This window comes from Petaurus breviceps, unplaced genomic scaffold, assembly GCF_028583685.1.
Source record: "Petaurus breviceps papuanus isolate PSGF00001 unplaced genomic scaffold, PetGlider_PUasm1.0 37, whole genome shotgun sequence".
NCBI lineage: Eukaryota > Metazoa > Chordata > Mammalia > Diprotodontia > Petauridae > Petaurus > Petaurus breviceps.
This window is the reverse complement of record NW_027186296.1, coordinates 7,946,641-7,961,129: the sequence shown is the minus strand read 5'-3', so window position 1 is coordinate 7,961,129 and position 14,489 is coordinate 7,946,641. Positions and strand designations below refer to the sequence as shown.

The 14,489-nt window shown below is 39.8% G+C and overlaps 1 protein-coding gene across 2 annotated transcripts; it reads left to right on the top strand.

Annotated features, from left to right (window-relative positions):
* Window positions 1-3,805: 3,805 nt before the first annotated feature.
* RNASE10 (ribonuclease A family member 10 (inactive)) lies at window positions 3,806-9,142 on the top strand. Of its 2 annotated transcripts, XM_069097474.1 has the most exons (3): window positions 3,806-4,551; window positions 6,167-6,278; window positions 7,928-9,142. In XM_069097474.1, the coding sequence occupies exon 3, from the start codon at window positions 7,933-7,935 to the stop codon at window positions 8,587-8,589; it is 657 nt and encodes a 218-aa protein (XP_068953575.1). In that variant the 5' UTR covers window positions 3,806-4,551; window positions 6,167-6,278; window positions 7,928-7,932; the 3' UTR covers window positions 8,590-9,142. The 2 variants fall into 2 exon arrangements, with proteins under 2 accessions (XP_068953575.1, XP_068953576.1); XM_069097475.1 differs by lacking the exon at window positions 6,167-6,278.
* Window positions 9,143-14,489: the final 5,347 nt, after the last annotated feature.

Here is a 14,489-nt window from a genome sequence, read left to right as displayed (position 1 = left end):
TATAAATTGGCATCCTGATTCTGCTCACTTCACTCTGCAAGTCATGCCAGATTTAACTGAAACTGTCCCTTTTATTATTTATTATAGCACTATAGTATTCTATTGGTTGGTTGGTTGGTTGGTTGATGTCCTTCATTCTCCAGGATGACCAAAATGACATCATTATGCTAGAGTCAAGTTTCAATATGTCCAACCATTATACTCATAAACCACACGCAATTTCTTCAGTCAGTTCTAGTCCTTTGCCACTGCAAAAAGAAAAAAGCTGCTGTAAATATTTTGTGCACATTGGTCTTTTTGTTCTTGCTTTGATTTCTTCGAGGTGTTGGACTTGTAAATCCAAACCTATTAAATGATCACAAACATAGGATATTGTTGAAAGGATATATTCACCAAGGTCAATGGGATAAATCCTACTACATGTAGTATGCAGAGTAGCATAGAGGCTGCATTCTCTCTGTCTTTTTTCATGTTTCTAACTGGCATGGATTTTCTACAAAATGCGTGAATAACAAAAGGGCCTGACTAAAAGCAAATTGAAAGCTATAGTTGACTGATGCTTTCCAGAGCCTAATTGAATCTTAAACTAATCCTAACCTCTCAACTTTCTTTAATGAGACACTGTGCTTCTTTTTTTGGTGAGTAGTAAATATGTAATACATGCTTGTTGACTGACTGATTGTTTTTGATATTAATAATATAGCCCTACAAGAGCTATTCAAGGTGCTATATCAGGAAAGGCCAGGAGGTGGCAGGCTAAGCTCAAACTGCTTAGACTTGCTTGGTATGCAGGAAGAAGCAGACAACCTGGTGGCTTGTTATATCAAATTAAAGCACCAAATTGTACTAGATATTTGTGTCTAGACACTAGATACTAGATCACTTCATTCTTGGAGTATGCATGAAATTCCCATTTTTGTCACCTTCAGTTTTTCCTATTCTTTCCCAAACTCACTTTCTATGGATATAAAATAACTCAAATGATAATCCATAAGTCTCTCAAAGTACAGCCCCCATGCCGATGAAATTCTCTCTTTCCTAGCTTTATGTGACTCTGAAAAATTAATCAACAATAGATTGAAATACATTTTGTAGGGAGAAGGAGACAGAAGGATATATAGTATACTATGGTGACATCAGAAGAAGCAAGAGAAGCATGAGAAGGTAAACAGGGAAAAGAAATCACGAGAAACTTATCAAAGTTGAACTATTAACATTCCTAAATGGAAAAGCAATAATTATAACTTATAGTAGTTGAAGGGAATAGAAATATATATATATATATATGTCTATATATGAGGGTATATGGGCATATGAATACAGATGTGAATGTGTGTATATATGTTTACAGGTATACATAGATAGAGGGCACAGGACAAATTTAACAGGAAGGGATGATACTTAAAAGGTGAAATTAGGAGGTGAGAGAGGAATATAATGAGAGGAGATGGGGAGAGACAGAATGGGGTAAACTATCTCATATAGAAGAGGCAAAGGAAAATGGTTACAATGGAGGGGAAGAATAGGAAGGCAAAAGGGAATGGGTCAAACTTATTCCCATTGAATTTGGCTTGAGGAGAGAATGACATACACACTAAATAGGGGATCTCACCCTCCGGGAGAGTAGAGAGGAGGGGAAGGGGATGAGAGGGGGGGATGATGGAAGGGAGGGCAGGCTGGGGGGAGGGAAGTTGGAAGCACTCACTTTTGAAAAGGGATGGGATCAAAGTAGAAAATAGAACAAGTGGGAGTTGGGATAGAAGGGAGGGAAATAGAGTCAGTCTTTTACAATATATCTACTATGTTATTGTTTTGCATTACACATACATGTACAACCTATACTGAACTGCTTATCTTCCCAGTAAGGGTGGGCGTCAAGGGAGGAAGGGAATGAATCTAGAATTCAAAGTTTTAAAATCAAATATTCATATATATATATATATATACTATTATTAATACTATTTTACATGTAATTGGGAAATAAGATATACAGGCACTGGGGCATAGAGATCCACTGGAAAAGTCAAAAGGGGTATGGGAGAAAATATGGGAGAGAGCAGATTGGAGGAGGGAATATCCTGTGGGACTGCTATTTGGGGGCGGTGGGTGGAGGAAAAACGGGGAGAAAATTTGTAACTCAAAATCTGGCTGAAATGAACTATATAAATCAGAAGTTAATAAAGCATTTGAAACATAAAAAAAACCTATGCAATAAAAAAGAGGAAAAAAAAGAATAATAAAATAGATTTTATAAAGTAAAATAAAAACTAACATAGTATAGGGCTAGCATTCCAGAGTTCTGGAATTAGCATTCCATTCTTCTCTTCTGGATTATTTATCTGCAGTCATAATCTGGAACATGTCTGATTGGATGTGTGGGCTTGATTCCAAAGAGAGCCAATGTTGAATCAGAGTTACCTAAAAAATAAGGGGTGCCTAAACCCTCAGCAAATTCACATTGATTGAATTTATCTGATTAGCTAGTTGTCAACCTGGAAGGTTCCATATTCAGAGGATGGAATTCAAGACAGATCAGACTCAGTTAGAGTCTTTTGGACTTTTTGGAAGATCTCAAGTGATAAAGGCAGTCTATGGAGGTGCTGCCCTGAATAGTAAGTCTGCCTGAACCCTAGTGGAAACAGCCCTATGCAGAGACAGGCAAAGCAACCTGAGACAGGCAGTCGAAAAGAAAGACATAGCATTAAACAGGGAGCCTCGAGGAAAGAACAGCTTGATACCTCATCTGCAAGGCTTATCCTCATCTTGCCCCTACATGTTTATCTCTCTTTTTTTCTCTTGTCTTTCTGCCTTGTTTCCTCTATTCTCTCTACCTCTCATGGTCTTCTTGGACATTTTGCACACCAGAAAAGCTACTCTAGAAGTATTTCTTATGAAGAGCCTAAAAAGCAGCAGAACTCCAAAAACTAAACACACACAAAGGGGATCTTTCTCAATATCACCTGGGCTCTGAGGTTTATAAAAGGGAAAGGGGATGTGATTCACACTTTTAACTCAGGTGATACAGTACCAGATGTCAGTCATCACACATGATCAAGTTTTCATGTAAAAACAAGCTCTGTCTATGCTCTGATCCCTTTATAAGGTTCAAAAATTCTCTTATTGGGGTGGCTAGCTGGCACAGTGAATAGAGCACTGGCCCTGGAGTCAGGAGGACCGGAGTTCAAATCCCACCTCAGACATTTATCACTTACTAGCCATGTGACCTTGGGAAAGTCACTTAACCCCAATTGCCCTGCCTTCTCCCTCCAAAAAAGCAAAAGATAAAATAAAATAAAAAATAACCAAATTAATGCATTATAAAAAAATCCTCTTATTGGGTCAAGAAGAAAATAATTCAGTTGGCTGCAGAGGGGAGGGCAAGGGAGAGGAGGAGAATTAGCTATGATTCTAGAGGCTTTAAAAATAAAAATTCTGAGAAGCAGTCAAGGCTTAGAGTAGCTGTGAAGTGAGATCCCTACAGGTGAGGAAGAAGGGATTTAATCTCTCTTCTTTCCCAATCAGGCATGACATCTAACAGCAGAAGGAAAGACATCCAGCAGTTCAGGAGTGAGAGAGATTTCAGGAACAATTAAGAGACACTGCCTGTAATGGAGAGTAGTATAGGGGCAAAAGGGCTTACAAACATGCAGTCACCCAGAACCAGAATCAGAGGCAAATAGCACAGACTCACACTCCAGACAGAGAAATACAGAGAGATTATCACTGAAGGGAGGAAGCAGCTTTAAGAAATGTGACCTCTGGTAATCGAGAGTCAGGATATGGAGAGGGGCACATCCTGGGATCCCAGAAGAGCAGCCAGATAAGCAGAGATGTCTTAGGAGGAGCAAAGCCAGTCTGGCAGTGAAGCAACCTGCCCAACAAGAGACACCGTAGTCAAAGGGAGTTGCATGAGGACCCTGGGAAGAGAGACTTCCAGACTTTGCAATACTAGAAGTTGAGTTGTCTTCACCACATTTACTATACATATGCCTAATAACCATCATGCTCTCTGAGTCTGAGTTGTCTTCCCACCATACGTGTATTTGTGGGACAATGTACCTCAAGTTTATGAAAGGAATATTTTATAGAAACTCTTTTTCCTATGGTATCTTAGTGAATGCTTTTGCTAAGAGCTAATTGCCTCTACTGACTGATTGCTAAGAAGCCCAAGTGCAGGAGCTCTTGAGCTATGTTGTTAGGAGTGCAGTCCCATAGGACTCCCCTAGCACCTGAGGTAGAAGCAGTAGAGCACTGGAAGATATTTCACAACCACCTCTCTGAAAATATCTAAGACTTTTAAGTTTCTTCTGCACCATTAATATTTTCTTATCAACAAAACAATAAATCAATGTCTGATTTGTAGTATTTGATGATCTCCAAGATGCAAATAATCACACTGAAAATTTAATCATCGGCTCTCTCGATTAAGTTTTGGTTGGCTCCAGCACACCTCTGAGCACATTATACCGAGGCATAAATAAGTGACTGGTGTCCGATCCTTTCCTGAAACCAAGTTTCAGTAGGGGAGAAGGAATTGGCCATGCAAACTGGGTAAGTAAACATTATCTAATTCTTACTTCTGCTTTATTATCTATCCTGTAACCACCTACTGGGAAAGAAATTGGTAGAGCTGACTGATAAATTAATTTATAAAAAAAATCTTTGATTTCTGGGAAGACTAGATGCCTCTTTTTTGGAAATGTTAGAGAAGAGATTAATGTTTTCTCCAAAGATTGGAGGTCCCTTCCAATATGGGAATTCAGTGATTCCAAAGCTTTCTCTTGGATTCATTCCTAAATTTCTGCTGACTCCTTATACCTCACATGCAGCTGTATGTCCTTGCTTACTTACATCTGTCTCATCTCTATGATGGGAAAAACAGTAGGATCTACTTCTTGGGGTAGTTGTGATGAAATGAGTTAATATATGTAAATCACTTTGCAAACTTTAAAATATTGTTGTTATTATTTCATGCCTAAAAAGAACAATGTAGAAAGTCATATTGTGAAGACTGAAAATATTAGAAATCAATTTGCAAATCCCTTCATAGACAACACTAATGGTCCTTGGACCATACTTTGAGGACAAACAGGGCAACTCTTGATTACTAGTTTTAAGACCTAAGCAAGTCATTTAACCTGTCTGAGCCTTGTTTCCACAGTTGTAAATTCAGGGTGTTATTTGTCTTCCTTACTTCAAGGGGCTCTTGTGAACATTAAATGGCACCCTCTAGCAAGTTTTCTGAAACTTAAAAAATTTGAGAATTCTTTTAGGAGCCTAAGTAATTACGCTTGTTATCCTGTTTACATTACACAGCTAGTATATGTTAGAAACAGGTCTTGTGAGCTCCGAGACCAGACTTCTATTTCCTATGCCATCCTAACTCAACAATCATGTACCTGTGATTTCGTTGATATATGGCTCTCCCAAGTAATGAAAACTTCCTCTACCAATTTGGTGCCTTCTCTGCAACATATATGCCCTGTCCTAGAGCAGTGAGGACTTTAAGTGACTTGCCCAAGGTCACACAGCCAGTATTTTGTCAGGGTTACAATTTGAACCCAGGTCTTACTAATTCCTAGGCAAGTTCTCTAACCATCATGCAATGATACCCCTATATTTCTCAAACTGGAAAGCCGGATAATCAATAATGGACAGTTAAATTGAGTGAAGACCAAAAGGCTTGGTTTCCCCCAGAAAAGAATTAAACCAACAAGAGCTAGAGAGAATATTGAAAACATTTAAATTCAGGTGTGCAACTACAGGTCAGCTACACACAAGAGAGCTATGGGGGTGTAAGCAAGGAGCAGAACTGTCTGATGATTGAACAGTTGCCAGTCATTTTCCAGTCTTGGATCATTTCCTTTCTTGATGATCAGATGTGTTTCAGTCTCCAAATTGCCTCATTTTATAGAATTTGTGGAGGTAGGAGAAAGAACAGACTGAGAATATACCCAAAGAGCTGGGAAGTAAGGGGGTGGAAGGAGGGGACAGAACAGTATATAAGGATAAATAGTAAACTAGGAGATTTGTTACTGTTTTCTCAGCTCAGCTTCAGCATCTGATAAAGGGAAAGAAACCTTAGGTGGGAAAGGAGACTCCAGGGAGGGTGAAAGGGGAGAGGCAGGGAATTGAAGAGAGACTTAGAAACTATTCTGGTGCTTAGGAAAGTTATTTCGCTATTGGAAATACTGGAAGAAACACCATCCTAGACGGAAGGGACCAGCCTGTGGAGGTCTGACTTGGATTCAAAACTTGCTCAGCTGTCTCTAGATTTGGTAAGCAAAGAAACCCTAGAACTAGGTATTCTACATCCTCTATCCTACCTTGGGGTTGGCTGAAGTTCAAATATAACTGGGTAAAGAATAGTTTATCAGTTGCAGAAGTGGCCTGTTGAGGCAAGACTTAACTCTAACAAGCATTATCTGGCACTACGATATAAAAGTAAATATTCCCCTCCCAGAATTGGCTTGGAGATATGGATTAGATGACGGGAGTGAGGGAAAGAATTTCTTCCTGCATTTGGGGTGGGGCAGGGAGGTATATTTCACAACAAGGAAAATTGCAAAAGAAACAGAGCCATAAATGTCCAATAGCTTCATCTACTTAAAGGATCATAAGCATTATTGCTGAATGAGACCTAGATCATCTAATCTAACACTCTCATTTTACAGATGAGAAAACTAAGATCCAGAAAAAGTGACTGACTTTCCCAAAATAAGGAAAATAATATCAGAACAAAGACCAGAAACCATGGTCTTTAAAAACCAAGCCAGTGTTTTTTCCAAACACTTAGCAGTCTCCCATTATTGCCCTCTACACGGAGTGAGGTTTGGGACTGGTTACCCTATTGCTGAGGATATTTCTCAGATGTTAAAAAGATAAATCCATTTGCTCCAAGTGAGAGGGGAAAAGAAATAAAGCCTATTCTCACAGAATCTTGCTTTATGCATCACATGGAGCTTTGAAATTTATAATCACATTCTCTCAAGACTGTGATTATAATTATGTTCACATTTCACTAGACTGTGATTGTAATCTCACTGAAGAGAAGTGTTTGTATGAATTTATGTTACCCCTGGCCTTCTACCTTGGGGTGGTTGCAGTCATTTATCTTCTACCGGAATACTTGAGTGACTTCCATCTTTCCCCACTAAGGTACTACATGCAGAAAAAATCTCAACTTCACCTATTCCACTAATTTCCAACTCTAGCTCCTTTCACCTATAGAAGAAAGACCTTCTCTAGAGACTCTTCCAAATGAGGAAGAGGCAGATCTTGTTTCTGTTTCTGTAGAAACCACAGCACAGGACCTGGGGAGGGAAAGGCCTCAGAACCATGATAGAATGACTTGGGTCAGTGTGGGCTATAAGAAAAAAGGTCACTGGGGGTGACTAGGTGGCACAGTGAATAGAGCACTGGCCCTGGAGTCAAGAGGACCTGAGCTCAAATCCAGCCTCAGACACTTAGCACTTACTAGCTGTGTGACCTTGGGCAAGTCACTTAACACCAATTGCCCCTCCAAAAAGCAAAAGTAAGAAAAAAAAGAAAAAGGTCACTGGTTCTTGAGTCAGAGGAACTGGATTCATATCCTATCTCTACCATTTACCACCTGTATGGTCCTAGACAAAACATTTAACTTCCTGGTGCCTCTGTTTCCTCATCTGCAAAATGAGGAGGTTGGAGGCAATCATTTCTAAAATCCCTTCTAGTTCAAAGCTGATGATCTGAAGATCCCAAAGTAAGGTCAGAAAGTAGAGTAGAAAGCATTAGAAATATGTGAAACATAAAGGAGAGGGATACTTTGTCATGTGTGGATGAGGGAATGAGACAAGACTGGGAGGATTTGGGGAGATAAGTGTCTAAAAAAAAAAAAACAGGTTCCTCCTCCTCTTCCCTCCCTCTCTCTCCCTTTCTTGTCTCCCAGGAAAAATGAAGTCAGTCCTGCTGCAGACCTTTCTTATGATGCTGCTGCTGCTGGGGCCAGGGCTGGGCCTAGACCTGGGGCTTTGGCTAGCTTCCACAAAGCTGGAGGACAACCATGAGCTGCTGAACCAGCTCGGGAACAGTGACTCGTGGGAGGAGGCAGAGACCACAGAGGATACAGGAGGCATCAGAGCTACAGAACTACAAGAGTCTGGCAAGAACGACTTGCTATTATTGGATGAGGTGAAAATGTCAACGGAAGAAGCCAGTAAAAAGGAAGTAACAGCCCATGAGACACCAGTAATTGAGGAACTGTTTCAAAAGGAGGCTATATTCTACTCTAGGCAGCTCAAGAATAATAGGGACTGCAATGTCATGATGGCCCAGAAGTTAGGGCCAAAGGGCACCTGTAAGGAGAAGTACACCTTCATCCATGAACACAACGACAAAGTCAGAGCCATCTGTGCCACCCCAAACATTCCTTGTAAGGAAAAGGGGAGTAACTGTCACCAGAGCAGAGAACCTTTGCAATTGACTGTGTGTCAACTGATCCACAACATGGTCTCAAACCAAAAGTGCAAATACCAAAGCACTCCCATGACCATGAACATAATCATTGCCTGTGATGGGATGAACCCCTGGAATTTTAAAGAACTTGCCTAATAATGCAGGCATCTCTTCTTCTTTCTCTTGTTTATTCTCACTCTATGGACATAGAAAAATTGACTCCAGATTGTAATGAGAATACAGAGATTATCTCATCCACCTCCTCACTTCAAATGAAATCAATATTTGTAAAAAGTTCTTAGTTCACTGCCTGACAAATAATAGGTATTGTATAAGTACTTATTCCTTCCCTCTCACTTCCTAAATTAATAAACTAAGGTCAAGAAACTTCAAGAGAATTGCTTAACATTCTCTTCCTTCCCTTCCTACCCCATCCACATACACACACGTCTTAAATGATTTTGCAAGGAAGGGCATGGGAAGAGGTCCTGAAAGCCTGGGTTCTCATCCCTCACTGCTTATATTACCCCTTAAACAATCACCCTAGTGAGGGTCTTCTAGAAGATGGGGCATACCTTTGACCCTTCTGAAGATGGAGGCAAGAAAAGCAAAGCCATTAAATTTCCTTTTTTTCTCTTGACATGGGAGGTTAATGAAAAGGAAGGTCCAGTGTTGGGATTCTGCCCTTATCCAACCTCCTCTCCCAATCCAGGAATGGGTATAAATGGTGTAGAGCTGTTGCCCTAGTCTTGATCCTCTGAGTTTCTATTTCAGGAGAAAGTGGAGTTTGGTTAAAATCAAGATAAAATGAATCTTTTTGCTTTTGCTGCAATTAAAGTGGTTATGATTATGTGACAGCTATAGATGGGTAGTAATTTCACATAGAGAACTAAAATCAGTTCCATTTTGACTAATCCATAAATAATGAGAGTATCTTGTTTATATTAAAGGAATAATCAAGTAATATAAAAGTAAGCTAATAATCTAATTTTATACTATTGACCCAAACAAGAATGTAGACATTTAGAAGAGGGTTCCAGTGAGTGCCTACTTGCACTGTTCACAGTTGGCTATTAGTGTGAAAGCTCTCTAAAAGTAATCCTTGAAAAAAAATGTGAAGGAAGGTGGCATAGCAGAACCAGATATTAAACTGTATTACAAAGTAGTAATCATTAAAACAATCATCAAAACACTCTAAGAAATAGAGTGGGAGATCAGTGGGATAGATTAAGTATAATACACATTAGCAAATGACCATAGCAATCTAGTGTTTGTCAAACCCAAAGATCCAAGATCTGGGGACAATAAATCACTATTTGACAAAAATTGCTAGGGAAACTAGAAAGCAGTTTGGCAGAAACTAGGTATAGACTAATATCTCATACCATATACTGAGATAAGGTCAAAATTAATATGTGATTTAGATATACAGGGTGATGTATAAGAAGCAAAAAAAAGGAGAGAAGGGAATATTTTTCCTGTCAGGTTTATAATAATAATATATATAATATATACATATATAATATATAATAATACTAATAATAAGGGAAGAATTTATGACCAAACAAGAAATAGAGAGCATTATGGATATAAAATGGACAGTTCTTATTACATCAAGTTAAAAAGCTTTTGCACAAACAAAACTCATGTGGCCAATATTAGGAAGGAAAGCAAGAGATTGGGGGTGAGGGGGAAGAGACATGCAAAATTTTTTACTGCAAGTTTCTCTGGTAAAGACCTCATATCTCAAATTTATAGGGAACTGAGCCAAATTTATAAGAATGTGAGTAATTCTTCAGTTGATAAATGGTCAAAGGATACAAACAGTTTTCAAAAGAAGAAATGAAAGCTATTTTTAGTCGTACAAAAAATATTCTAAATCACTATTGATTAGAGTAATGCAAATTAAAACAAACTCTGAGGTACCACCTCCTACCTATCAGATTAGCTAATATGACAGAAAGGAAAATGACAAATTTGGAAGGGGTGTGGAAAAATAGAGACACCAATGCATTGTTGATGGAGTTATGAACTGATCCAACCATTCTAGAGAGCAATTTGGAATTATGCCAAAAGCACTATAAAACTGCATGACCCAGTGATACTACTACTAGGTCTGTACCCTAAAGAAAAAAGAAAATGTACACAAATATCTATAGCAGCTCTTTTTTGTGATGGCAAAGAATTGGAAGTTGAAGGAATGCCCATCAGTTGGGAATGGCTGAAGAAATTGTTATAAGAAACGACAAGCAGGTACATTTCAGAAAAACCTGGAAAGACTTACACGAACTGATGCAAAGTGAAATAAGCAGAACCAGAAGAACATTGTACACAATAACAGCAATATTTTATGATTATCAACTGTGAATGACTCAGGTATTCTTAGCAGCACAATGGTCTAAGACAGTTCCAAAGGATTTGTGATGAAAAATGCTATCTACCAGAGAAAGAACTGGTGAAGTCTGAATTCAGATTGAAGCTTTTTTTTTTTAATTTTTTTAAGTTGGGGGGGGGGGGCTTGGTCTGTGCTTTCTTTTGCAATATGGCTAATGTAGAAATGTTTTGCATGACTGCACTTGTATAAACTACATTAAATTGCTTGTCTTCTTAAGGAGGGAAGAGGTAAGAAAGGGGAGGAAGGAATTTAGAACTCAAAATTTTTAAAAATGAACGTTAAAATTTTTGTATGGCTTTTTTCCCCAAGATGGTGCCGAGGGTGAAGAAGGAAGTCATTGTCCCCCCCCCTCCCAAGACAGAAGCCAAATCCAAGGCTTTGAAGGCCAAGAAGGTGGTACTGAAGGGTGTCCATAGCCACAAAAAGAAGATCCAAACATACCCCACCTCCTGGCAACCCAAGACACTAAGACTTAGAAGGCAGGACAAATAGCCTTGGAAAAGTGCCCCTCAGAGAAACAAGCTTGATCACTATGCCATCATTAAGTTTCCTTTGACCACTGAGTCTGCTATGAAGAAGATTGAGGACAACACCCTCGTCTTCATTGTGGACGTCAAGGCCAACAAGCATCAGATCAAGCAGGCCACAAAGAAGCCATATGACATCGACGTGGTCAAGGTCAACACACTGATCCAGCCTGATGGAGAGAAGAAGATCCATGTCTGACTTGCTCCAGATTACAATGCTTTAGATCATCTGACTTATTGTGCCCAGCTGTATCCCATTCCACCTACAATAAAAAGTTTTCCAGAATAAAAAAATAAAATAAAATGAAAATGTTTGTATGTAATTGAGAAAACATATGTAAAAATAATTTTTTTTGAGAAGCCCTGAAGACAACCCCAGGTGACGCAGAGGCCCAGATGAGGCCTGATCAATGTGGCAGCAAGTTGATCCACCCTAATGGCAAGGGCCATTGCCAGGCCTATCACTGCAGGGCTGGGACTGGACAGAGCTGGGTAAGAGTTAAATGCAGGGCCCCTGGCAGTGGCAGTAGCTATGCCTGAGACTACCAACCCCACACTATGGACATTTTTTAAAACCCTATCTGAACTTCCAGGGTCCAGGATGGCAGAGTGAACCCTGGCTGCTCCAATCCCCCTGCTCAGACCCTGAAAACACAGTAATTACTGCCCCAGAGCAAAACTTTAAACAGTAAAAGCTTGGAAACCCTAGAGGAAGGGTGTGTCTAGGACTCTGCCTCAAATGGGTAAAAAGCAGATTGCAAAGACAAAGACTCTGCAGTCCTACAATTGTGAGAGGGAAGAACCAAATTCAGGGGGAGACAGTGTTGACTGCATACCCACAGCTGAAGCCTCAACAGGGAACTGGTCTCAAGCACAGAAAGCATTCTTAGATGAGCTCAAAAAGAACTTTGAAAACCAAATTAGAGAGATAGAAGATAAAATGAATAATTCTTTTAAAATCAAAATTTCAAAATTAGAAAAACATTACAATGAAAAAACGGCTCCTTAAAAGGAAAAATGTGTGATATGGAAAAGGAGCTGCAAAAACTAACCTAGGAAAATTTTGCTAAAAACTAGAATCAACAAATTGAAGTGAATAACTCTATGAGGAATGAAGAATCAGTCAAACAAAACATCAAGAATGAAAATTAGAAAAAGAGGTAAAATATTGTGATAGTAATGGCAATTAAAGATTCCCCTGTATTGGCTTGGTTTTCAAATTGATTGTGTTAAAACCCAGAGTTTGTTAATCCCACCTGTGGGATGGGCTTGTTGATGTGAAAAGAAAGTCCTGAACTGGGAGGAGCTGGTGACGTAGATTTGGAGAGATAAGAGAGAGGCGGAAGATCTTTTTGGAAGCAGCACCTCGTGGAGAGAGAGAGACTAAGAGAATTGCTGGTGGCCGCTTTGAATTGCCCTGGACTTTTGAGACCTGCCCCCTGAGCTGCCAAGGACTGAGGAGACATGGCTGTTTTGCTGGTACTTTGTCTGTCTGTTTTGATGTTGTTTTGCCAGATTTGTCCACTGGTGAAAGACAGTCCTTTTGTTGAAGAAGTCCTGGAACCTGGCTGTTCGCTAAGAAGCCTTGAGACTGTACTGCAGACAGAGAGTGAATACTGTCCACTGGTGAGGGACAGTGCTGTTGTTGCAGGGGTCTGGAGACTGTCCTGCAGACAGAATGAATACTGTCCACTGGTGAAGGACAGTGCTGTTGTTGCAGGGGTCTGGAGACTGTCCTGCAGATAGAGTGAATACTGTCCACTGGTGAAGGACAGTGCTGTTGTTGCAGGGGTCTGGAGACTGTCCTGCAGATAGAGTGAATACTGTCCACTGGTGAAGGACAGTGCTGTTGTTGCAGGGGTCTGGGAACCTTTCTGTTGGTTCGGAAGCCCTGAAGAAGGATTTTCTGGTTGTATGTTTACAGAAATCCTGGGAGAGGGTTTTGCTGATGTGTTCAGGAGTTCTAGGACTGTTCTACAGACAGAGGATGAATTCATGAAGGGACTGGCAATGTATCTTATGGCCTTGCTAAGCCTTGTCTCCCCAGGAACTAAGATTGCTGAGAACTTGCCTCAGGTCAAGATGAAGAAAAGATCTCCATTTGGGTATTAAGTGCTGTGTTTAAACTTGATGTAACTCTGGGGTAGATTCAATTGTGATCCAGGGGTGGGGAACTTTTGACCTTATGTTTGGAAACTAATTTCCATTTGAGAAGAGGGGCTTTGTGGTGGATTAAATTAAGGTATAGCCTAGGGGTGGAGAAGTATTTAGAACAGAGACTTTGTAATTGATTGAATGATTGGAAGGTCCTGGGGTGGGGTAGTGCTTGGACATTATTTAATCACGCTTAGTAAATGCTGTATTTTGAATGATGTCATGTTTTGATCTTCTCTGTTCTGGGTTTGTTACTGAATAAAATGGAGAGCACCTATGCTGGTATTCTGAGCCTTGGGAAGTTGCCTTTCTTTTGGCATTTCATTACAAATATCTCAATGGAAAAATAACTGACCTGGAAAACAGATCCAGGAGAGAGAATCTGAGAATCATAGACCTAACAGAAAATCATGATGAAAAAATGAGCCTGGACAGCATCTTCCAAGAGTTCATCAAGGAAAACTGCCCTGAGATACTAAAACCAGAGGGTAAAATTAGAAATCGAGAGAATCCACCAGTCACCTCCTGAAAGAGATCCAAAATTGAAAATCCAACAAAATGTTGTGGCCAAATTCCAGAACTACCAGGTAAAGGAGAAAATACTACAAGTAGCCAGAAAGGAACAACTAAAATATCAAGGAATCACAGTGAGGATCGCACAGGATCTGGAAGCTTCTACACTGAAAGATAGGAGGAACTGGAATATGATTTTTCACAAGGCAAAAGAGCTTGGGTTACAACCAAAGATCACCTATCCAGCAAAACTGAACATATCCTTCCAGGCAAGGAGATGGTCATTCAACAGCATAATGGATTTCCAGACCTTCCTGATGAAAAAGCCAGAGCTCAATGTCCAATTATGAGACACAAGGGAGGCATAGAAAGGTAAATAAGGAAAACACACACACACACACACACAAACACACACACATCCTGTTATTTATAAATTACACAAAATGACAATTAAAAAAACCTTATTA